Source organism: Sitophilus oryzae, unplaced genomic scaffold, assembly GCF_002938485.1.
Source record: "Sitophilus oryzae breed Bouriz unplaced genomic scaffold, Soryzae_2.0 scaffold_494_pilon_pilon, whole genome shotgun sequence".
Classification (NCBI taxonomy): Eukaryota; Metazoa; Arthropoda; class Insecta; order Coleoptera; family Curculionidae; genus Sitophilus; species Sitophilus oryzae.
Genome location: NW_022147078.1, coordinates 4,011,739 through 4,038,724, shown reverse-complemented (window position 1 = coordinate 4,038,724; position 26,986 = coordinate 4,011,739). Strand labels below are relative to the sequence as shown.

Here is a 26,986-nt window from a genome sequence, read left to right as displayed (position 1 = left end):
AAGATAACAAAACAATAAAACACAACTTAACTATCAAATATACGAAAAATATAGGTATAAAGTTTAGGATAACCGGTATAAAATAATGAAATAAAGTAATAATGATTAAAAAAATGACACCGCCACTGGATATTTCAATAGTATTCAATATTCCTACTCTTTTCAGAAGAGACCGTGAAGTTGGGGATAAAGCAAGCGAATAGGAAAGGCGTAAAAGCCATGGCAACCGCGTGGTAACAAATCCTGTGACGTACTCTCGCCAATCATGTTCGATGAATAGGCGGCAATGCGCGGCGATGCCGGTTTGCCAATGATATCGTTGAAAAATCTTCAACTTTCATAATAAGCAGATTATACAGAATGAAAGAAAAAAGTTATTAAATAAAACATATCGAACAATATGAACTACGTTAAAATTCAGATCAATATACGTCAGAAATATATGCTAAACACATTATATATAATAAAAATATATTAAATTTATAGTTCATGTCTGGCAATTTTGCAATTTTATAGATAAACGTGGCAATATCGATTTTTTTTTTCTCGCATTCCTTCCGTAGCTTCAATTCCGCTGGTCAAACAGTACATAAGTATGAGTCATATTTCGAAAATGATAGATCTCAGCGACGTGAAAAAAATGCAAATTGTCAAACCCCGTGACGGGGAAATTGCAAATTTTCAAACCCGCATAACTTTAGTCAGGAGAATGTGCAAAATTCAAAAACAGGTGTGCAAAATTGTGCAAAATTAGCCCATTCGTTTGATATAAACAAAATTCAATTTAGTCACCGATGGGGGGGAAATTTCAAATTTTCAACCCCTTATAACTTTCGTCAGGAGGGTGTGCAAAATTTAAAAATAGGTGTGCAAAATTGTGCAAAATTAGCCGAATCGATGTACATAGAAATAAATCAATTCCGTAACAAATGGGGGGGAACGGTCAAGTTTGCTCCCCGTTTAAAAAACGGCTCTAGTTTCTCTTAGGTAAGTGTCCAAAATATCATTTATGGTGTGCACAATTGTGCAAAATGTTTGCAAAATAGTGGTATATCTCTTTTTGAATTTCCTCTAGTACGGGGGGCAAACTTGACTGACCTCTCTGCAGTATGTAGAGTATGTGGCTGGGACAAACATGTCTGACATTAGTATACTGCAGGGTCATGTTTGTCCCAAGAATTAAAAAATGAAAATAAAATATAACAACGGGCTAGATATGTTCCCAGTGTGCCCAATAATTAATTTTAGCAGTAAAAAAACGAAAAACATTCTACATAAAAACATACCTAAAAGTCGTGTCGAACGGGTTAGTACCCTATAATCGAAAAAAAACGGCGCCCAATTGGTTTGGAAAAGACTATTGATAACTCTAGCTATATTACAGTTTTACAATAAAATGACAGCGATCTTCAGTTCAAAGCTATCTCTAATGTGTTTTTCCACCTGTATTGTATTAATAGCTAGTTTTTTATTAAGTCATTTTAAAACACCCATTTTTGTGTAAAAACATCCTGACATCACACCCTTTTCAGAGAGACTTAAAATTGAAATAAAAATTTACGATATGGTTTAGCATCTTATACCGAGTGCGTCTGAAAAGTGGCTCACCCCTATAACTTTTTTTATTTTTTCAGATAAAAAAACGAGATATTAATATATGACATAAATTGGAATTGATTGACGTATTCAATTGTTTTTGGTCACTTCCTGTTTTACCGGAAATGACTACTAATTTTGATTTTTAAATGGCATCCCCGGTATATTTTTACTTTATTTGATAGAAAATTATATTATGAATAGAATGATGTATCATATGTCAACTTTTGACATTTTCGCTTAATAAAAAATCGTATTTTAAATCTCAATCTAGAGTGGTTATGTTAAAAACACTAATTCTTAATCAAGGAGCCTTGGAAAAATAGATTTGATCGTTTAATGTTTTTAGTGTCTTGTCCTGGCCAGTTAAAAAATGTCCAAATCGTATTTTTAATCATATCTCAATTTTTAGAAATGGAACGAGGGTGGCTCATTAGCATATTTGGAAAAAATATTTTTTTACGAATAATTTGATACCACACGCTTGGTATTTCAAGTCATATTTTCGTTACGAACCGCAAGTTTTAATTTCAAATAAACCATATGCGAAAATGTCAAAAGTTGACATATGATATGTCATTTTATTCAGAGTGTTATTGTCTATCGAATAAAGTAAAAAATACGGAGGGTGTCATTTAAAAATCAAAAGTTGTAGTCTTTTCCGGTGAAACAGGAATTGACCGAAAATATATACTAACATACCAAATCTCGTTTTTTTATCTGAAAAAATAAAAAAGTTATAGGGGGTGAGCCACTTTTGAGACGCACCCGGTATAGTTCTTCTTGTGATTTAAAATTCAAGTCAATATCTCCTAGGAATAATTGTTCAAGTAGATATTTGCCCTAAAAAATGTGATTCTGATAGTGTAGCACAAATACTTAAGGTTAATTTGTATGGTATGTTTTTGCTTCTGACGATATACAGGGTGTCCCAGGCTGAGCGTGCATTAGTTTTTAGAGGACTACTATACCTAGATCGGAGATTGTTTGCACATTATTGTTTCACAACGAGATATATCGATTAAAAATATTTTCAATGTGGCGACACTTCCGGAAATAACGGAAGTTGACATCTAACCTAACCAAACTTTCTTATTTTAAATAGGCACCTCCATTTTTTATTACATACTTAAATTTTCTGTAGAATTTTATGAATTTTGATATCAAACATCTCTATATCTATCATTAACCGATTTTGAGAAAAAATAAATTAAAATTTTTGGAGGATAAAAACTGCCTGTCAAAAAAATCGGGTTAGCCTAAACGACAAATTTAGTGATTACCAAAATCACTGTGGCATAAAGAGAAGACATGTGGCTATCTATTTCGAAAATTAAATTGTTCGAATGTCATATAATATTGGCCGTAGGTGTCATTGAACAGAGCGATTAAAGAATTATCGTAAATCAATTTTTTCAAAGGGAAACCCACTTTTTTATTTCACTAGTGAAAAGGTTTTTAATTCGTTACTTTTTGATTATACAAGTTCCTATTCCTAAAATAAATGGTTTTAAATATATTTTTCTATTAAGAGAATTTGAGTATGTAATAAATAATGGGGGTGCCCATTTAATAAGAAAGTTGTTGTCAACTTCCGGTATTTCCGGAAGTGCCGCCATATTGAAAATATTTTTAATCGATAGATCTCGTTGTGAAACAGTGATGTGCAAAAAATCTCCGATCTAGATCTTATAGTTCTCTAGAAACTCCTAACGCACGCTCACCGGGGAAACCCTGTATAAACACCTCCTGAAACGTAAGGCATTTTTTGTCGATTACACAAATTAGTCTTACCAGTATAATACCACTAACAAATTGGTCGCCCTTGGATTAACGCTGTGGTGTTTACCAAAAATATGGGGTTTTAATTTTATAGACTTTTTTTCTGGCGGCGAAATACAAAATTATTTTCAAAAAATTAACCCGCCACAAAAGTATGGACGTTATAATCCAGTAAAATTGTATCGCCGTATAGAGAGTGAAAAAAAAATTACGGGCAAGCTGATTTTTTCAGAGTTTGTCAGCGACTGTCTTCTGAGTGCAAAATTAACAAAATCGGAAATTTTTCCCTTGCGGTTTTTTTTTAAACTACAACTACAACAAAATAATTAGACGCAAATTGTACATAAGAACATTCTCTATATCTTCGCCTAATGATTTTTTTTATAAGTTTATTATTTCCGGACTTAACGGCCGTTTCATGAGCCCTTTGGGGTGGTGTTCAAAAAGTTTGTTTTACAGCAAATTGACCCGTATGAAAGTTGTTCGTAATAAATCGACAAGCAACTTTTCCTCATGATTTTTTTTGTAGCTTGATTATTTTTGGAGATAGCGTCCAGTTCATGAACAAATTAGGGTAGTTTTCAATGTTACTCTTTTTTCAGCAAATTCACTCTAGGAAACTCGTTCAAAATAAGAGTACATATACCTTTGCCTTTTTTTGTAACTTGACTATTTTTGGAGATAGCGCCCAGATCATAAACAAGTGGCGTGGTAGCTTTTTTTCTCTCTCTGAACGTCAACAATTTCAGCAACATTCAATAATTTCTTGGAAATAAAACACGAATCCATTTCTCAATAGCACTTGTGACTTTCCTGAAAAAAAAGACATTTAAAGCAACCACCACTTGTTCATGATCTGGGCGCTATAACCAAAAACAGTCAAGTTACAAAAAAGTTCATAAGGCAAAGGTATATGTACTCTTATTTTGAACGCGTTTCCTAGGGTGAATTTGCTGAAAAAAGAGTAACTTTAAAACCACCCTAATTTGTTCATGAACTGGACGCATCTCCAAAAATAATCAAGCTACAAAACAAATTATGAGGAAAAGTTGATTGTCCATTTATTATGAACAACTTTCATACGGGTCAATTTGCTGTAAAACAAACTTTTTGAAAACCACCCCAAAAGGCTCATAAAATGGCCGCTAAGTCCGGAAATAATAAACTTATAAAAAAATTCATTAGGCGAACTTATAGAGAATGTTTTTGTGTACAATTTGGCGTCTAATTATTTTGTTGTTGGACAGTTTAAAAAAAACACCCCTATTGCTCAAAAACCGCAAGGGGAAAATTTCCGATTTTGTTTATTTTACACTCAGAAGACAGTATTTTTTTTTTCAAATGACAATTTTATTGGATTATTATTTTTAATTTAGGATTAATAACTCAATCTGGACTTACCAAGATAAATTCTAGTGGTGTGTATTGGGAATTGACCAGTTCCTTACTGAAAATCAATTAAATTAATTAATAGCAATAAAAGTTGATTAATAAAAAATATGTAGAGTAATTATCAGTTATGTCCAATAAAATTTTAGTTCAAATAGCGTGTTAATTAGAAATAAAAAGGAGGATACATTAAAATACGCAACCAACCGTCCAATCAGATGAAAGAGGTACGTACCCTATCGTTGGGTATTGTGCAATCACGTGATGCTCATGTCGTATGACGGTTAAATCTTTGGTTAGAATTTTTGTTGTTGTTTTTACAGTTTTTACTTTATTTTTCTATTTACGTCAGATTTATATTTTGTAATTGCCTATCAGATAATACGTATTTAGAAAAATAATAAGAATTAGGATCGTGTTTTTTTTTTAAATCCTGGATATTAATTGGAACCCTTGATAACATTACTGCTTTTGATATAAAGTACATTTTTGATTATTTACTTGGGCTAGGATATTAAAATATCAGTTGGATTGTACGACATAAATAGATGTAGGTATGATTATTTATATATATATATATATATATATATATATATGTATGTATTTATAAAGCTTACTATCTGTTTTGCATTTTCAGTTTTTGATCAGACATTTCATTTTATTTGTGAAATGCCCACAAAAAAGCTTCCCATGATTCAACATCAGTGTGTTTGCTGCATAATGGATCATTCCTGCTGAATTTTTAGATCATTTGAAGACTACATGGAAAAAACCAGATAATATGTTACATTTTCATAGAAATTGATAGCGAGACAATTTTATAGGCAAGTGTTAGCATTATTCGAGGCACCATCAAAGAAAGCAATAATAATATGCTTAGTCCCAGAGATATTACAGCTTAGTTATTTTGCCCTACAGGAGAAAAACCAGAGTAGTTCACTCGTAATTGCATTTTCTCGGCTCCAGTTAAAATGAACAAAGCTGGTTTTTCCTGTGGTCTTCATTTGAAATAACGTAAATAAATGTTTATACATATGTATGTGATGATTAAATTGGTGTTAAGGAAATAAAAATGTTTTTCGATATTAATATATACCTATATATGTATATTTATTTTGAAATAAATTACACTTTTAACAGTTTAATGGAGTTTTTAAAGCCAGTTATAATATTTATATTTTAAAAACTTGAAATCATGTGGATGTAATCACGCATTAAACCACAGACTAACTTATATAAGTCAAAAAGTAGATTTTAGTGTTAACTTTATATAACTTGTAAGTAAAATAATAAATAAAACAAATATGAAAAAACCAACAATTCTAATGTATATATTAAAATACAGTACAATAATAGGTATCTGATACCCTCACTTAACGTAGAATAATATTCTACCCAACTCAATACTATGTCCAACATGAGTTTCAAATATATCGGGCCCTAATCGTTCCTGAAAATAATATTTTTTTACATTGTTATACCATATTCTAAACTATTTAATATTTCAGTCACTTAAAAAGTTAATTTGTATTGAATAATTGTCTACCATTAAAGCAAATTTGGACTAGTATTTTTAATGGGCATATTCTGTGTATGGATATAGGTACTTCCTCCAGATTTTGGGTTCAACCAATTTATTCTTAAAACCTGAAACATCTACGTATAAAAAATAGACAGGTTATAATTATAATAAAATTTGCCCTTAGAATTACTTCTATTGCAAGCAATTTCCATTGGTATACTTTTCCATGACAAATGATCAACTTCCTAAAATTTTCAATTGATGTAATACTTCCTCATGATGCGAAAAGAAAATCTTTTCGTTAGCACACAATGGACAAACGATATGTTGGCTTACTTTCAGATTAGTTACTTTTCCATAGATATCCTCATGTCAATTCAAAGACGATGAACATGATGATCATCACATGAAACATCACAAACTAAAAACCTAATAAACAAGTTTATATCGAATATAGAAATAAATTTAGTGTTCTTACCTATTGTCGTCCAAATCCACGTTAATAGATAATTAATTTTTTGGAATTTTATCTTTTATTTTTAAATATATCTTTCGAACTACTGGTTTTAGTAATTATTAAATTAAACGAACTAAAAAGTCAAAAATAATAAACAATTCTCTTGTCAATTGTCAATTTTCTCCAGGCACCGAACATTATCGATAACGCACGATCTACGACGATTACTCCTTTGATCTGATTGGACGGTTCAATGACGGTTGGTTGCGTATTTTAATGTATCCTATAAAAAGGTAGGAAAAAAATTTGCGCCGGGAGGCACGTATAGCCGCCCATACTAAAATATGTTAATATCTCGAAAACTGCGACTTTGACTGATTTTGATGTTATTACAAATTTTGTTGCAAATATTATTCCCAATCTTAATTTGAAAACCGCGTTTTGCTAGCTACTGTAATTTTGGAGTTACGATTTTTTTAAATTTTTAACCCCCTCCCATACCCCCTTACCAACTCCCCATCCCACCAAAAACTAGCCAGATTCTCGGGTGCCACAGTATTTTTGTGCCAAATTTGGTTAAAATCGGTTCAGCGGTTTTTGAGTTATCGTGTTACAGACGGACAGACGGACAGACAGACAGACACCATGAAAATATTTTGTATTTAGGTCATTTATGACCCAAATAACTCATTTTGAGTGAAATTAAAAAAACTTTTTTTTGCCGATCTTAATAGCCTACCATACCTATTGGTATTTAGCGTTTTGCGTTTTTTGCGTCTCAATCGCTTTTTGCGATTTTACCGTTTTAAGCGCTTTTTTCGATTTGTGTCCATTAAAAACACGCAAAAGACGCGGCAGGTCTGCAGTTTCTATCAATATGTCAATTAGTAACGTCGCAAGCTCGTGGATTCCCGGCCCGTCCAACAATCAATCCTGTGAGAAAGAGATAGGCGGGATCGGCGCTGTTAGCGTTGAAGAGACGAAGATAAAAAATGCTAGGATTGAATTGTGGACGGGCCGGGGCATATATTCGGAGATAAACACAATCTAGTGCCAGTGGTGTGTGTAAAAATAATAATTATTAATTACCATTTATTTTACGAATTTTAGTTTATATGTGTATAGTTTTTTTATGTTGTAGTGTTGTGGTTAGTACTTGTTATAATTATAATATAATAAATAATATAATAAAATTATATAAGGATTCTTGCCACTTAACAGCTAATATAGAAATTTAATTCTACGCTGTGTTTGTCATAATGCGGATCAACCTGCTCTAACTACCGGTTTCGGAGCCCTACTCCATCATCAGGTGAGCTTGGGAGATCCACAAAATGACAACCACAGCGCAGAGATAGTTAATTCCGACTTGTCGGAAAGTATCGGTTAGATATTAAGTCCCGAACGGGAGATAGCGGCCTGCGTGCAATGGTAGTACTTCGTACCACCGAGGCGCAACTATCGATAGTAAAAGGATGGTAAAAAAACTTTTTTTCAGGCAAGCCAAATTATAAAATAGAAAACAAATTTCTTGCAGTAGAGGTATATAATAAAATTATATAAGGATTCTTGCCACTTAACTGCTAATATAGAAATTTAATTCTACGCTGTGTTTGTCATAATGCGGATCAACCTGCTCTCACTACCGTTTTCGGAGCCCTACTCCATCATCAGGTGAGCTTGGGAGATCCACAAAATGACAACCACAGCCCAGAGATAGTTAATTCCGACTTGTCGGAAAATATCGGTTAGATTTTAAGTCCCGAACGGGAGATAGCGGCCTGCCTGCAATGGTAGTACTTTCGTACCACCGAAGCGCAACTATCGATAGTAAAAGGATGGTAAAAGGCTTTTTTTCAGGCAAGCCAAATTATAAAATAGAAAACAAATTTCTTGCAGTAGAGGTATATAATAAAATTATATAAGGATTCTTGCCACTTAACTGCTAATATAGAAATTTAATTCTACGCTGTGTTTGTCATAATGCGGATCAACCTGCTCTCACTACCGGTTTCGGAGCCCTACTCCATCATCAGGTGAGCTTGGGAGATCCACAAAATGACAACCACAGCGCAGAGATAGTTAATTCCGACTTGTCGGAAAGTATCGGTTAGATATTTAGTCTCGAACGGGAGATAGCGGCCTGCGTGCAATAGTAGTACTTTCGGACCGGTAGTGAGAGCAGGTTTGTACGAAACCGGTAGTGAGAGCAGGTTGATCCGCATTATGACAAACACAGCGTAGAATTAAATTTCTATATTAGCAGTTAAGTGGCAAGAATCCTTATATAATTTTATTATATACCTCTACTGCAAGAAATTTGTTTTCTATTTTATAATAAATAATTATAATTATATGTATAATAGAATAGTAAATATCTCTAGTTGCTAATGCAATTTTAGGACATGATTTATGAAACATTTTGGAGCGAAACGCCGTGGTCTTTACTCGCGCTGGGAGTAAAAATTCAAGGCCGTGACATACGAGCTAGTGAGACAGCCCTGACACACGAGCTCGTTATAACGAAACGTGTTAACGGCTTAGAAATACATAGTGACGCGACGTGTATTTATGGGCAGTCCACGTGTTTATCAAAAATACTGACATTTTAATACAAATTTTGTAAAAGTGAATCATATTATTACATGTAAAAAAACATTTGTTACACGTAAAAAACTATTTTTATTATTTTACGCGAATAAAACTATTACACTTAAAAACTATTTCTTACGCGTATAAAACTATTTGTTACTGGTAGAAAACTATTTTTTACGCGTATAAAACTATTTGTTACGTGTAAAAATCTATTTGTTACACGTAAAAAACTCTTTTTTTACGCGTTAAAAACTTATTGTTTCTGGTAGAAAACCTTTCTTACGCAAAAAAAAATTACGTGTAAAAAACTATTTGTTACACGTAAAAAACTAATTATTTTTCAGAATCTGGTCCCAGGACATCAGTTGATTATTTACTATGTAGTCCGCCCCTGGCGCGTGTGCTCACACATGTTTAAAGTATTTTCTCCTGTCGCTCCTTTCCTCCGCGATCCGTCTTCATTCGTTTCTGTGTGCATGTGCAGTGCGGAAGTGTCGCTTTTTATGCTTGTTTACGAAGGCCGAAATTAAAACAGTAAGTAATTATTTCTATAATCTTACAATACAAGCTTGTTACCTTGTCGTTGATCGAGAATTATCATCCTCCATCAACGCTTTTCTCTTTTCTCTTTAGCTAGATATTATGGGAAAAACAAAGGGAAAAAGCCGGTCTTCTTCTCGAGAACGCCATGTTTCACGGAAGGAGCTTTTGAGAAGGCTAGAGAGACTTGAGAAAGAGAGGGCAACATCACGAGCGTGGTCGCGATCGCCACGGCGTCAGCGGCGTTCCCCCTCTCAGTCATCTCATCGCCTGCGCTCGTTTAGCGGGCGCGTGGGCCGTACTGGCCCAATAGCCAACACTATTAATGCAAACGTCGGCGGCGGTGGATCCTCGGTGGATTCAAGGTCAAGCAGTCGTCATCGTCGACGGTCTGGTTCTGGTTATGACGATCGCAGTCCGCGCGGCTCGGCGTCTTATTATGTTACACCAGATAGGCGGCGATCGACCATAGTCTGTACGGCGTGGCTACCAAAGCAATGGATGTGGATCGCGGCCCGGGCGGCGCGACAAACATCCTGAATGATAAGAATAATTTAAACGATCATGCGGCTGGCACCCCTCCGTTAATTATTCATAACGACGTCTCCTTGCCGACTGAAGTGTTAGACCTACTCGGTGAGGATCCGGATAAAACTAAGGCTAATGGATACACTTTGCATCAGGCCCTTACAGCTAGGTGGTCAAAAATCTTAACATCCGGCCTATCTAAGGAGAAAAAGGAACAATTAATGAACACTAGCTGCGTCCCAGAAAATTGTAAGGCCTTGATACCTCCCTTGGTCAACAAGGAAATTTTACCTTGTCTTTCGGCGGCTTATATAAAAAGGGATTCATGTCATGCTGATTTTCAAGACCAGCTGGGCAGAGGCCTGTCGTCATTGGGCAAAGGTCTTAACGCGGTCTTGGAAGAGGGTCAGAATATTTCGCCAACTATGCGTGAAAAGATTTTGCCATTCCTTACTGAAGCTGGACAAATTTTTTCAAATTTATTTTTTGACATTTCTCAGACTAGACGTACCTTGATTTTACCCATGTTAAGCAAATCACTAAAGGATGTAGTAGAGACTAGTGTTCCAGGGGTGTACTTGTTTGGGAACGAATTAGCTGAAAAGGTCAAGGAAGCTAAAACATTGGAAAGGACGGCCAAGGACCTTCGTCCCCAAACGCAGAGTTTTACCTTTTCCGCTTCTAAAAAAGGGGGAGGGGTGGCTACCGGCCGATCACAGACATCCAGACCATACACTAGCCGAGGTGGCTCATCCGGTCCTTTAAACCGGGGGCGCCCGGTCCGTCCAAAGCGGGAAACGAGACCACACAAAGGGCATGCCCCGATACGGAGGAGTCAATACCCTCATCAGAAGCGCTGATTTCACAGATAAAGTTATTTATAAACAATGGCAAAATATCACCCAAAACCCATTTTTCTTGTCTTGCATAAGTGGTTATGTCATTCCATTTAAATGTACTCCCTCACAGTTTTTGTCTCCGAAATCAAGGCATCTTTCTTCAGAGGAACGAAGCCAAATGGCTATGGCAATTGAAGAATTGCTTAGTAAGGGTGCAGTCATTAAATACCAGCCCCAGCCAATCCAATTTTTATCTGGTATTTTTCTTACCAATAAATCTAATGGTGAAAAACGGTTTATATTAAACCTAAAACAACTAAATCAATTTATAACACCTCCTAACTTTAAGATGGAAGACTATCGCACAGCCAAAAAAAAAATGATTTCTAGTAATAGCTTTATGACTACAATAGATATAAAAGACGCTTATTTCTTAATTTCTATAGAACGACATTGAAAATATTTAAGATTTAGTTTTGAGGGAGAGTTGTTTGAATTTGGTTGTTTGCCATTTGGTTTGCCGTTCTATTTCACAAAGCTTTTAAAACCGGTAATTAAGATTCTTAGAGAACATGGAATTTTTTGTGTCAATTATCTTGACGATTTTTTAATTATAGCCGATACTTTTGATGATTGTCAAAAGAACACTGTATTTACAGTTCAGCTTCTACAGAGTTTGGGTTTCTTAATTAACTATGAAAAATGCAGGCTAACACCAAGTACGAGCCAGAAGTTTTTAGGTTTTATGTTTGACAGCCAGACTTTAAGGTTGGAACTTCCAATGGAAAAAAGATTAAAAATAAAATCGTTAATTCAGATTTTTACATGCAAAAAACAATGTAAAATCAGGGAATTTGCTAAGTTCATTGGAGTTTTAACCTCGGCATGCCCTGCAGTAAAATATGGTTGGCTGTATGTCAAACAGTTTGAGAGGGAAAAATTTCTGGCTCTGCTACAAAATCATGGTAATTATAATGCCACCATGTCGGTCCCACACGCTACTTTATCTGACGACCTGTATTGGTGGGATAATAACATTTTGACAACCTACAACGATATTAGGCATGACACTTTTCCTATTGAAATATATACCGATGCAAGCACAACTGGATGGGGCGCCTGCTGTGGAACAGATCGGACTCACGGATTCTGGTCAGAGCGGGATAAAAACATCACATTAATTATTTAGAGCTTCAGGCCATATTTTTTCGGACTAAAATGCTTTGCGCAGGATCTATCGAACTGTAACATTTTAGTACGGGCAGACAATACAACCGCCGTATCATACATTAATCGCATGGGCAGCGTCAGTATCCGAATTTAAGCAAATTAGCCAGAAAAATATGGTCGTGGTGTGAAGAACGAAACATTTGGCTTCTTGCGTCGTATATACCTTCAGAGGAAAATTGTGAAGCAGACTCTGAATCACGGAGAACTGCTATGGAAACAGAGTGGGAGCTATCAGCAGAGGCATTTGAGTGTATCGTAAATACTCTGGGAAAACCGGAGGTAGATCTTTTCGCCTCTAGAATTAATAATAAATGTGCAAACTATGTGTCTTGGAAGAAAGATCCAGGATCCATAGCAGTTGACGCCTTTACCGTGAACTGGAACCGGTGGTCTTTTTATGCATTTCCACCTTTTTCGTTAATCCTACGCACGCTTCAGAAGATTATCCAAGACAAGGCAGAGGGTATCGTGGTAGTACCATACTGGACAGTACAGCCTTGGTACCCGTTGTTTAAAAAACTATTAATAGGTGATATAATCACTTTCAACCCCAATGATAATCTTTTGTTGTCTCCTTTTAGGAAAGAGCATCCACTCCGGAGGCAGCTTACCCTGGTTGCCGGCAGATTGTCAGCACGGCACTTGTAAAAAAGGGGGTTCCCGAATCAGCAGTGGAAACGACATTGTCCTCAATTTCGGAGGCCACAATGAGGCAGTATAACGCATCCTATAAATTATGGTGGGATTTTTGCCACAAAAGAAATGTTTCTGTTTTCAAGGCTGTTCCTAGCGAAGTTATTCTCTTTTTACAAGAACTTCTTGATAATCACCCGTTTAAATATGGTACGTTTAATTCCCACCGGTCAGCCCTCTCTCTGATTCTCCCAAACAATATAGCATCGGACACTAATTTGAAGCGATTTCTTAAAGGGGCCTCTCGATTAAGGCCGGCTAGACCCAAGTATGATTCCACTTGGGATCCCAAACCTTTGCTGAATTATCTAAGCGGTATATCCACACAAAACCTAAAACTCTTATCGATAAAGCTGGTTAGTCTTTTGGCCCTTGTGACTGGTGGACGTCTCCAAACAATTTCGCTAATTAGACTTTCAAACATTATTATCGACGAGGAAAAAATCCAAATTTTTATCTCGGACCAGATTAAGACGTCTGGTACTCTTAAAACACAGCCTTGCCTACACATTCCATTTTTTAAGGAAAATTCGTTTCTTTGTGCGGCTTCGGCATTGTTAAGTTATGTAGAAATAACTAAGCCTCTTCGGGAAAATCAAGATTTTCTCTTCATTACTTCTACAAAACCTCACCAAAAAGCATCCAAGCAAACCCTAAGTCGGTGGGTTAAAGAGGCGCTAAAAGCTTCAGGAATTGACACAAGTCAATTTCAACCACATTCTACTCGTCATGCATCGAATTCAGCGGCTTTTAGAGCAGGGGTTTCTCTAGAGCTAATTTGTCGTACTGCTGGGTGGTCTGAAAAAACCGCAACATTTGCTAGGCACTATAACCGACCATTAACCAAGAAGACTGATTTTGCCAAAGCAATCTTAAGATTAACAGACTAGATTAAGATTCGTTTCGTTTTTTGTTATGTACTTCTGTACTTATTAGGATTTAGAAGTTTTATGTTCAGTTACCAAATGTTAACTTCTGCTTATTATTGTTAAAAATCTAGGGCCACTCGATACCTAACCGTTTAGTATATTTGCACTTTTATATTGAAGTAGGTCCTAGTTAAGAAAATATATTTCTTTACGTTCTTTTAGCCTGCGGTGTTTTATTTTAATAATTAGAACAAAATCCTAATTAAAAATAGAGAAAATCGCAACAACTTTAAACAACTACATAGTAAATAATCAACTGATGTCCTGGGACCAGATTCTGAAAAATAATTAAACGATCAAACGAACTTACCTGAAGTTCGATCGTAATTATTTGATGAATCTGGTCCCAGGACATCAGTTCTCGCACCCCCAACGCCATTTTTTGGCTGACCCTTTTAGTTGCGATTTTTTCACGCATCATTTAAACAATATGAAGACGGATCGCGGAGGAAAGGAGCGACAGGAGAAAATACTTTAAACATGTGTGAGCACACGCGCCAGGGGCGGACTACATAGTAAATAATCAACTGATGTCCTGGGACCAGATTCATCAAATAATTACGATCGAACTTCAGGTAAGTTCGTTTGATCGTTTAATTTTTACGCATCAAAAACTTATAGTTTCTGGTAAAAAAACTTTTTGTTACGCAAAAAAAATATTTACTATTTGTTACACATAAAGAAACAATTTTTTACGCGTCAAAAACTTATTGTTTCTAGTAAAAAACTCTTTTACACAAAAAAAAATATTTTACGTGTAAAAAAACTATTTGTTACACGTAAAAAACTATTTTTTACGCGTTAAACACTATTTGTTTCTCTTAAAAAAACTTTTTTTACGCAGAAAAAAAAACACTTTTTGCGCATAAAAAACTATTTTTTACGCGTAAGAAAATATTCCTTTAATTTATTACTTTTTCAACATTTCAAACTACACTTTTTCAAACATTTCCTTCAAATTTCCTAAACAGTAGAAGTTCTTTATAAAAATATTTTTAGATAATACCCTAAAATGAAAAAATTGCATACTATTTAATTTATTTTTATTGTATTATTAAATATAACGTCCGCCTGTGACGGGGTCTCATCTTAGAAAACGCTAAAGACGCTACAGAAAACAAACTGATTTGTTTTCATTTGCGTTTTTTGCGAGACACGCCAAACGCTACACGCTTTTGGTGTGGCCACTCCTATATAATCCTGTTATTTTGTTTTACTCGCTCAAGACGCTTCACGCTAAAAACGCAAAAAACGCTTTCTGTGTGGCCGTGGGCTAATACAGTTTAGAAAGTATACAAATTAAACTTTGTTATGGAAACCAACTTTTCATTGTCATCATATTGTCATAATCATATGTCATAATATTATTTCCATTGTGTAACGACGCTTATTTTTTGCATTTTTTATTTTAAAAACTGTATTAATTACTCTGTTATCGATCGCTTTTAATACAGCCAAGTGTTTTCAGTGAAAAATTAATTTTAAGTTTGTGCAATTATATTTCTATATTTTTTTCGTTGGACTTTTAAATACTCGCAAAATGACTACAAAGTGTTTAGTGTGTGAATGTTCTAATATAAAGGTCCCCGAATTATATTTTCATATGCAAATAAAGTATTCAGTTGTTCTTTTATTTATATTAAGCCATATGCATACTTTCTGGTTAGATTTCCTAAGAATATTGATATTCGTACGAAGTGACTAAATGTATTTTTTATGTAATTTAATTTTTGTAACAGTAAACATTCAATTTATTGTTCAAATATAAGCATTTTACAAATTAATGGTGTATTCCGTTGCTTACCATGGTTATGGTTTTATGTTCCGTTTCTATCGGTTTCCCGAAAGTTATCTTATTACGGAGCACGGTTCCTGAAAAATTCGGTTATAACTGTCACCAAACTAACCAGCGCGAGAAGGCTGGTTTTTCTGGTTTTGTTTGTCAATCAATGTCATTTCGTCACCCTAGAATTAGGTTGTTCTATATCCACAAAAACAATATAGCCAAATTCACAAATAAAGAAAAAAAATCTAATATTTTGTACTATATCCATATTAATTTGAAAGTCGCGAAACCATATAATGGCCTACATCCAAAAATCACTATTTAAGGCTACATCTACAGTTTGTAATAAAAAAATAGAATTATTGTGTTCTTTGTCCTAAGAAGTGGATATGGAACGAAAATACCAGATCAAAAAATATGTTACTATGCATAAAAATTAGATTGTTCTATATCCACTTATTCTCGATCTCTTTCTCTCTAACATACAATGTATGTATCTGTTTTTATTTAAATTTAAGGCTTTTGTTTTAAGCGGGTGAAATTGCACCACTAAACGTTCGTTTGTCAAATAGGCGGCAAATCGGTTCCTTTGAAAAGCACGATTGCCTGATTTGTTACCAAATTCAATGTTTCACACTTTGGAATTTCGTGAAACCAGCTGCTTCAACTCAATTGACTGCTCAATCGTTCATTTGATAATCACTGATTGCCTGATTTGTTAGCAAATTCGAATGTTTCACACTGGAATTTTGTGAAACCAGCTGCTTCAACTCAATTGACTGCTCAATCGTTCTCTAATCTATCTATCAATACTAAAGATAGCTAAAAAACATTTAAGTAATCCAATGAAAGTTAAAAATCAGATTTAAAATCTGATTATGTTATTCTAACACTATACATACCAAATAAATAGGCGGAAAAAAATGATAGTTTTTAATAAACAATGCAGACGAATAATTACTGCTATTTTATTTTAGGTTTTTATTTTTATGTTGTTTTTAGATAATGTCTTAATGTCTCCATTTCAGTTATTTTGTGTTGAAATAATATTTTGAAATACAAATAAATCAGCTTAAAATGAGTATTATATTATTCTATATCCCCTTATTTTGTTCTATATCCCTAAAATTGGCTCAATGTACAGCTAATAGACACATTTGTTCTATATCCAAATCTAAAATCACTAATATCTTTTAAATAAAGTTTCTAAAAGTAAAATAAATACATATGTTTGATAGGTTTTTATATTACCTTTAATTTATATGTTTAATAGAACCATTTTGATATATAGTGTTCACGGATATCCAGTTTAAACTTTAAACTTTGTTTTCTCAGTTTCATCGAAATTGTCTATAGAACAATCTTATTCTAAGGTGACGATTTATGTGACAGAAATCAAGCAAATATTGGAAGTTCGAGTGAAATTCTCATTTAATTTCTAAAATTTGTAATAATTATTTGTATTTACATCCAAAAGCAATCGAGGTAGGTAGTAAAGGTAAATAAATTTCCTTAACTAAATAGAATGACTTTTTAGGACTATTTAAACTAATCATCAGGGGCGGCTCGTAGCACTGGATACTAAGTACGTATAATATAGCTACATACCTCGCTATCGGATAAAAGAAAAAATTCACATTCACAGGGATTTTTTAAGGCGCGGCCAACATTGCAATATTATAATACTATATCTCAGTTTTTTTTTAAATGCAATACACACTGTATATTATTTTTAGTATTTTAGATACCTACAGATTTAAAAAGCGCACATTTTTGTATTTAAAATATTTCTAAATTTTTAGCAGTTGCGGAAATAGCCTTATGTAATATAATTCGCAGTATTATACCGTATGATCGAAAAAAAAACGGCGTCCAGTCGGCTGGGAAATGACGATCGATGACATTTCCCATATAAATTTACATATAAAATGACAGCGATCTTCATTTCATAGCCAACGCTGACGCCGTTTTTTCTCGATCATACGGTACCTATTACATAGGGCTATTGCAACAGTAAATTTTTATCAAAGCGACCTCAGGATATTTTCTCTTATATTTTACTCTGTATGGTAAAATTTTGTTTTTCTACCCATCCTATAAAAATAAAACAAAACGAAATTTGTAACAGGTCGCTTTACTTTTTGACTATACACAATTTATCTAGAAATGATTCGAAAAACTTTACTTGAGGAAGTCCTCTGATGATGCATGGTCCCTCTAAATCATCATATCAATCAACAATAAGTCACTGCCCACTTTTTAGGTATTTACTTTATATGTACAATAATCAGTAAAAAGAGTAATTAAACATGCAATTCACATTAAAAAACGTAGACAAAACAGTGTAATAACCTGCAGAATTAATTAAAACTCTGATTCAAACTAAGCCAAATTCCCAAATAATACAATTCTGCATTTTCAGCCTGTCGCCTAAAATCTCTCGGGCTGATCGGGAACTGATCGGGAAGTGATACATATTTTTAACGAACGGCTTTTAAGGTTCAAATTTACATTTGAGGCCCGCCTCAATACGGTCTTTTTACGCGCTACTACTCCATACATTTTATCTCTCTACAACTAAAGGTTTTGCCTATGCTTTTTCTTTTCATTCTACAGAGTTAAGATTCCAGTGAACGCTGTCGCTCCGTCAGTGCGATATACCACAATACGCTAGACAAGGAAAGGCGAGAGGCAAACATCTGCACATATACCTCTTAAAGAACAAATGAGATGGATATTCATCGTCGAGTTTGTCGCATATGGGATAGGAAGCGCGTTTAAAGGAATACCATCGACGTAATTTATTGTAGAATGACGGTTAAAAAATACAATTATTATTAATGCAAATAGGGAAAAAATATAAAATTGTGATTAAAGATGTATCGATTAATAAGTGTAATTTTTCAAATGTATTGGTGAGGCACTGCCTCATCTGCCTCATAGGACAAGCCGCCCCTGCTAATCATGCAGCTATTGTTTCTTAAAGTCAGAAACATTTAAAGAAAACATGAAAAACAAGACAACAAGTAATCGTGAATGTTTTGTAAGCTATAAAAAATATAAATATTGATTAGATTTGTTTATTTATTATTGATCTGTTTTAATATTGGACCTGCAAATCTTCACTTGAGCTGTCATACAAATTCACAACAACAGAATAGAATTAGTCCACAAATATGTATACTTGGGCCATGAGATCAAAATAAGCAGAGATAACCAAACCTGTGAACTGGCTAGACGAATTACCTTGGGATGGGCGGCTTACGGAAAAATGAGGGACATCTTTAGAGCTGTCTAATGAGTTTAACAGTTTATTAATAAAGTACTTTTCAATACTAAACGCCATCGAAAAGAAGAAGCAAACCTAAAAGCAGAGAATATGTACATTAAAAATGCATAAAAGAGAAATTTTATAATATAGGTATTGAAATTTAGAAAACGTCAACATTTGACGTTTCCAGTATTTTACCAAACCGTTCCGATGTTTTTCAGGAACCGCTCTTTACCGTAGTTTACCGGTCTGGTTCGCTTGGTTTTGCAACGGAATACAGCCTAAATTTTTAAAATTAATGTTCAAATTTGGCGCGCGGACGATAGGTCCTCGACAAGGATAGATAGAGTAGAAGAACCGCGTGTGCAACAAAAAAAGAAGATAAATGGAAGTCGTTGGTATGTTTGCGGTTTCCATAGTGATTTACTTATCCACGTAAGTATATATGATCTAGGGCGAGATGTAGAGATATAATAATATTCCCACATACTATATATACCCAGAAAGTTTTATAACAATATCATATTAATTAAAGGCAAAGTTCAAAGTGATTAGCATTAATTAGTAATTTCAGAAGTACTGGCTACTAAAACAAAATATCTAATAATTAGTATTATAAACCAAGAAAATAAATAAACCTAAATTAAAGTATCGTAATATCAAGTGACCGAGTCTAGATTTTACTGTCAGGAAATCGAGTAATTGGATTGTAATTTATAGAACGATGGCAAATAATTTTTCATTTTACTTATTTTCCTTTGAAAAGAAAGAAAATAGAGAATTTTAGCCGAAAACAATTTAATAAAATATCAAATACGGGAAAAATATGAGCTTATCAAAAATTACTTTTCAAAGGACGAAGCATTTTTAAACAAAATTAGAACATCATATAGTACCTAATATATTTTACCTTGATAAAAATGTTTTTCTCGGCTAATGATTACCTCGATCACAATAAAAAGCACGTTAGTATTGCCCTATATTTTTATAAATCTTTAAGAAATATGTATCACAATAAATCAAAATGCAAAATAATATTAATATATTTTTTATGAGTAATAAATTTGTTTTGCCTCGTAATGGGTCACGCAAGTGATGATGTCACGTCGGCCATGTTTATATTTTGAATAAACAAATAAATGCATTTATTGTCAAAAATTTTTAGGATTTGTAGACAAAGGTAAAGTAAACAAACAAACAAAAGAGAATACAAAACAAGTATACAAATTACATTGTCAGTCTTATTGTTTAAAATAAACATTTATAAATGTTTACAATGTCAAAGAGTAAAAAAATAAAAATAAGATTCAAAAATTAATTCATTCAATTAATTTTTTAGCATTATTGGAAATAGTTTAAATGCAAATTTAAATTAAAAACAAAAATAAACAATTGTAAACAATGTCATTTTGACATTGAATAAACAGCAATGCTGCCAACATAAAATTCACCAAGTTTATTTCGAGACGAAAACCAGCCAATCATATTAGCGAGGGCTACATACGTCATCGCAGCGCGCGTAAGTGTGAAATTCAAACGTTTACCCCATTTTTTAGCATAATATTAAGTTTTATATAAAAAGGCTAAGTAGCAAGCACTAATTAGGTTGAAATCTGCATAATTGCGTGGAAATTGAAAAACATGAAACATGCCCATTGTACCAACTATTTCTTTGTAAAATAAAATACACTAGTATTAAGAGTAAAAATTATACTTTTTGTGATGAGGCTATAGGTTCGTTGGCTGCACGACAATTTATGCTATGTTTTTTCAAACGTCACAAATATTTTTTTAAACAATTCCAAACTCTACAAATGATATAAAGTAAGTTAACGGACACAATTAACGGACAGTTTACAGCCGAGGCACAAGAAGTCATTTTTTAAACTTGTCTAAACTTGATTCGTTTATCTATGCTGCTCGCCTAGACGCAGGCGTAATAGTTATTTTTTATACAAGACGATAAAATGGTATCTTATAATAATACGATAATGCCATTTTATCGTAGTGTATAAAACAATAGCTTTTTTCCATAGGGAGTTACGTTTTAAAAAATATTAAGAAATTATTATTTCAAGGAATTTATTACGAGTAGAAAAAATATTGTGCTGCGTTGGCGTTGGTTTCTATGTAATTTGACAAATAAATAAAGCTGTCTCTTTAGTTGTCAGTTTTGAATCAATATTTTTTAATTCTTTTTCGTGTCGATTGCTGACTGAATTCGAGCCAGAAATGGCTCAAAACGAAATAAGTAAATTACCAACAGATATTCAGGCTGAGGCGACAAACGCCATATCCAAACTACTTCCGTTTAAATCCCGAATAACTTATGAAAAGGAATACAACAATTTTCAAAAATGGAAGCAATTAAAAAACGTGCGAGAAGGAATAAAGTTTTTAACCTATCCTCGCTGTTAAAGTATCATCATGTCTAGGCCTTAAAATGGCCTTTTTATACTGTCAATCACGTCGCGAAAATGAATACTTCTGTGAAGATTGAAAAAAAAAATATATTGTGTCTCTGTTTGAAGCTATTTATTTGCCGACTGCATAAGGAAAGATTGTTTAAGTAAAAGAGATATTTTTTGAAACTATAGTACAAAAATAAAGAAAAATTCGACACTTACCGAATGATATTAGCAGTTTTTCGTCGTAAGGGCCTAATATTTCTACATAATACAGAAGTTAATATTAAACTACATACAAAGTTAATCGTAAAAATACTTCGAAATTAAAATTGATTATAAACAAAATAACACAGTTCTTAACGTTACCGTGGCAAATAAATGAATGTTGATCATAGGTGCTGATATATCCACCAAATCTGTAGTACATTCAGATTCAGAATACTTTAAACGAACAAAAAAAATAACTACAAAACCGAGTAAAAAATTGGCAGGAATTTCAGTACAGTGGGATATATAAAATATACCGGGTGCGTCTCGAAAGTGGCTTACCCCTATAACTTTTTTATTTTTCAGATAAAAAAACAAGATTTAGTATTTTCGTATATGACATAAATTAGGATTGATTGCGTCGTATTCAATTGCTTTTGGTCACTTCCTTTTTTTGTTTCACCGGAAATGACTAGCACTTTTGATTTTTAAATGGCACCCTCGATATATTTTTACTTTATTCGATAGAAAATGACACTCTGAGTAGAATGACATATATGTCAACTTCTAACCTTTTCGCAAAAAAAATATATTATTTTAAATTTTAATCTAGAGTGCCATGGCTGTGTTAAAAAGACTAATTTTTAATCAAGGAGACTTGGAAAAACAAATATGATTGTGTAATATTTTTCGTATCTTGTCCTGGCCGGCTAAAAGATGCCTACATAATATTTTTAATCATATGTCAATTTTTTCAAATGAAAAGGCTCATTAATATATATTTGTAAAAAGCATTTTGTTACGAAGAATTTGGTAGTCAATTATCGTTATGAACCGCATGTTACAATTTCAAATAAACAATATGCGAGAATGTTTTATTAACGATGTTTTATTAAGCGAGAATGTCAAAAGTTGACATATGATATGTCATTCTATTTAGAGTGTCATTTTCTATGGAATAATGTAAATCAATACTGATGGGTCGTTTAGAACACAAAGGTTGTAGTCATTTCCGGTGAAACAGGAAGCAATAAAAACAACTGAATCTGTTGGTCCAACTGAAATACCGTCAATCAATAATTCTAATTTATGTCTTTACTTACTATAGTTCTTATCATTTAAAACTTCCCAATATGGCGGACTTCAGTGTGGGAAGCTTAAAAAACGAAAATATCTAGACTGGACTCGACTAGTTCAAATCGTTCAAATTGATCATCTGTGCTAAATCTAATTGAACTCTGACACCTGGCTGACACTGACGTTTACGGCCCCTTTTTCTAAATATTTTCATTATATATTCTATTCACAGATTCTACTTGAATTTGTCCTTTTATTTAACCTGCAGTTAAATAAAAATTCCTGATAATTATATAGTTATAAACAATCTTTTCACCGATCAAGAACTGAGGAATAGCCTGGAAGATATTCAAAATGTGTAAAACGCTTAAAAATGTTTAAAAAACATTGACTCGTCCACAAATTCGTGAAAATAAATTAGTCCAGATTTCACTTGTTAAACAACTATAATTATTCATTAATATTGATAATTCTAGGAACTCTCGAATATACTACAAATCATGAAAACAAAATTTCACTTGCTATAGTTCTTACGTCCTTTTAACTGTAAAAGTTTACAAAAATATCGTTAAGTAAAATCTCTTCCGATCTGCGGTAAAATACCTTTATTCTTATTTAAATAATTTCAATACCTAATGTTTTTATTTATGACAACTATCTAATCACCTAACTTTAACGTCAACTTGACAATCCTGAAAGATGTTATTGTTAACCAAAGAGTAAGTCAAGTTCTGAATTCGCTATCAACAACTTATTTATCATTTATAAAAATTGCCAATTTTTGTAACTAGGTCTGCCATGCTGAGGAACTTTTAAAAGATTTGTACTATACTAACATCTAAATTTTGTGTTTTATCTGAAAAAATTAAAAAAGTTATAGGGGTTTCTTTTGAAAAGCAATGCTTCTCAAATTGGAAACTTAACAATTTATAGCTGTATTGAATTTTAAATTACAGTAAGAACAGAGCAGATGTATATTTGAGTGAAACCAGAAAAATTGGCTTTTTAAATATTCTATTGGCTTTCTTCCACGGTTAGAAATTGTGTGTTTTGAGAATATTTTACAAGAGAACTCCAGAGTTACAAATTTATTGAAGCACTATCAAAGAAACTGGCAAATAGACAACTCGATACAAGACCTTGACAAACTCTGAAATAAAATATCAATTTATAAACCTTATTAACAAATATCAGTTTAAAATCTGATATAATATTAGATCAACTCTTTTTAACCCAGAAACCAGTAATCAGAAAATTTAAATTCCAAACCTGGAAATATTTTATCAAAATGTTTTTGAAATAAAATTATTATTAGGTATACTTAAAAACATATTTTTATAAAAAAAGGCTTTCATCTAAATGCTCTATACTGAAGCAAATTAACTTTAAATTGAATGAAATCTCCACCATTTTATTACATTAATTAATATGATATAAAAAGCTTGTTGGGAGAGAGAAAATATATAAAATTAGCTGCTGCCCGCGGCCATACACAGAAGCTTTTATAATATTAGTTTGATTAGGTTAACTATTTTATGTAATAATAATTATATTTTTCTTAGAATTACTTACGTCAATATCAAATTACATATTGAATTATCGTTTATCTACACAGATAAATCTCGCTACACAGTTTTATATCATATTAATTATGAAATGTAACAAATTGATAGATTTAATTTAATTTAAAGTATATTTGCTTCCTTTTAGAGCCATTTCATAATCGATCTGGGGACATAGACTTTTTATAAACAGGGTGGTCCGAATGTATTACGGAAACTTCGGCAACACATTCTGCAGATAAATATCATATACGTATTATTTACAAAAATAATACGTATATGATAAATATAAGTAAAAAAGTTTGTATAAAATTATATGTCCTAAAATGCTTATTACTTTCGGAGATACAGGGTGTAGAAGTTACATTTTTGTTTCGAGATTTTTTCCCAATAATTTCTGAAGTAAAGTCAATATTTGGATAAAAATTGGTGTCTAGGCGTTTTTCGACATGATAAATTTGATTTTTATGTAAATATGACTCGTATTTGTAGGGGGCGCCACCCCTGTATCATGTGTTTTAACTGTTTTGAAGTGTAATAATTTTTTCTTCCATACCTGTATAAAACTACTGAGTGAAAAAATATACATTTCCGTGATTTTTTACGTAAAAAATGTCATAAATTTTTCTTCGAAAAAATTTTGATAAAACAGTTTCTGCTAAACTTTTAACAAAATGATTTCAGCCTAATAACTATTTAGTCAACGCGTTTAGTTTATGTTAATGATGAGAGGTATTGATAATTTCGGTTCCAAATATCTCGAAAACCATTACTTCTAGAAATTTTCACCAAGAGACCTTTTTTTATGTAAAATATGTCGTAAATGTACATTTTTTTACTCAGTAGGTAGTTTTATATAGGTATGGACGAAAAGATATTACACTTCAAAACAGTTAAAACACATGTAGGTGGCGCCCCCTAGAAATAGGAGTTATATTGACATCAAAATCAACTTTCTCATGTCAAAAAACTCCCCGTCACCAATTTTCATCCAAATATTGACGTTACTTCCGAAATTATTTGGAAAAAATCGAAATAAAAATAAAACTTCTACACCCTGTATCTCCGAAACTAAACATTTTAGGAAATAAATTTACACGAACTTTTTTACTATTATATTTTTTTTATTATTACTTATTTTTATCTGTAGAATATGATGCCGAAGTTTCCGGATTACAGTTCGGACCACCTCCAGATCGAACAAGAATGTTAAATTTTTGAAGAAACTTTTGAGGAAACTTCTCTACGCGCGATAGGAGTAAAAATTGAAGGCCGTGACACACGGGACGCGAGAGGAAAAGTGGTAACGATCTTGGAGCGTCATAACTCGGACCCTATGTGAGCTTCTTCTTATCACGCCCTCTCCTACCGAAGGTTGGCGATCAAAATAGCAATTGTGGCTCTGGAAACTGCAGCCCGGAAGATTTCCGCAGACGAGCGTTCAAACCATCTCCTTAAATCTTTTAACCATGAGTTCTGGCGTCTTCCTAGTGATCTTTTCCCTCGCACTCTATTATGAGGCGCAAAATTTCGTATCTATCGCCTCTCATCACATGACCCAGGTATTGCATTTTTCTTTCCTTGATGGTGTTCAGAATCTCTTTTTATTTCTGCATGCGCTGGAGTACTTCATCGTTGGTGATCCTTTGTACCCATTAGATTCGCAGCATCCGTCTGTACACATTCATTTTGAAGGCGTCTATTCTCTTTTCGGTCTGTGAATCCAGTGTCCAGCTCTCACATCCATAGAGTAACACAGAGAAGACGTAGCATCTGGCCATTCGAGTTCTGAGTTCCGCACTGAGGTCTCGTCTTGTGAAAAATGATTTCATACTCACGAAGACTTTTCTCGCTTGCTCAATTCTTGAAAATATTTCTCTTTTTGGGTCTCACTGACTATTGATGTTAGCTCCTAAATACTTTATTGAGGTCACTTGTTCGATTGTTTGTCCATTGACACGCAGGTGTGCATTTATTGGAGTCATTGGAATAGACCAATAGTTTGGTCGTGGAGACATTGAGATGCAGTCCAAACATCTCACTATAGTGGACTACGGAATCTATGATGCTTTGCAGTTCTTGTATATCATTGGCTATTATAACCGTATCATCGACATATCTGATATTGTTTATACTCTGTTTTTTTTCTCAAGTAAGATTTCGACAGACGATGACAGAAAAAAAGCAGATGACGTCCCATACCAATCTATTTATTTTACTAAAAAAAGTTTCTAATATTTTTTAAGTTAACTATGGACGAGTTTAAATATAAATCCGTCATGCGTCGTCGCTTGTTGTTTTTAACTAGTTTTATTGGTTTATTTCAAAAATGACAGATCATATTTTAATTTTATTGGTTTGACGGAACGATGAACGACAACGGACGCCGATGCGTGTGAACTCGCCTTTAGATTTTTGAGAATTGTCAAAGTTTTGCCAAATTATAGGTTATAATTTTGAGTCAAGTTGTTCTTCTTGTCAAGATGATGCATTTTGATTTGTGTTATTACGTGTGTTTTGTGTCTTTTGAAGTCAAGTGGAGGAAAAATCAAGGGAAAATCAACTGTAGACTCAG

At 33.3% G+C, this 26,986-nt stretch overlaps 1 protein-coding gene and 2 long non-coding RNA genes across 3 annotated transcripts in view; all 3 read right to left on the bottom strand.

The window, feature by feature from the left end:
- Positions 1 to 26,986, bottom strand: part of LOC115886678 — a 107,217-nt gene that overhangs the window by 44,168 nt on the left and 36,063 nt on the right. Inside the window, exon 7 of the mRNA XM_030905932.1 lies at positions 4,780 to 4,825. Within this exon, the coding sequence (XP_030761792.1) occupies positions 4,780 to 4,825 (46 nt within the window). The remainder of the gene's footprint in view (positions 1 to 4,779; positions 4,826 to 26,986) is intronic.
- On the bottom strand, positions 6,075 to 6,441 carry LOC115886545. Its single transcript, XR_004050908.1, has 2 exons — positions 6,314 to 6,441; positions 6,075 to 6,217 (listed from the first exon to the last, which is right to left on the bottom strand). It is a non-coding gene; the product is annotated as an uncharacterized LOC115886545 (long non-coding RNA).
- LOC115886546 lies at positions 6,546 to 7,026 on the bottom strand. The gene is made up of 2 exons (XR_004050909.1): positions 6,768 to 7,026; positions 6,546 to 6,718 (listed from the first exon to the last, which is right to left on the bottom strand). It is a non-coding gene; the product is annotated as an uncharacterized LOC115886546 (long non-coding RNA).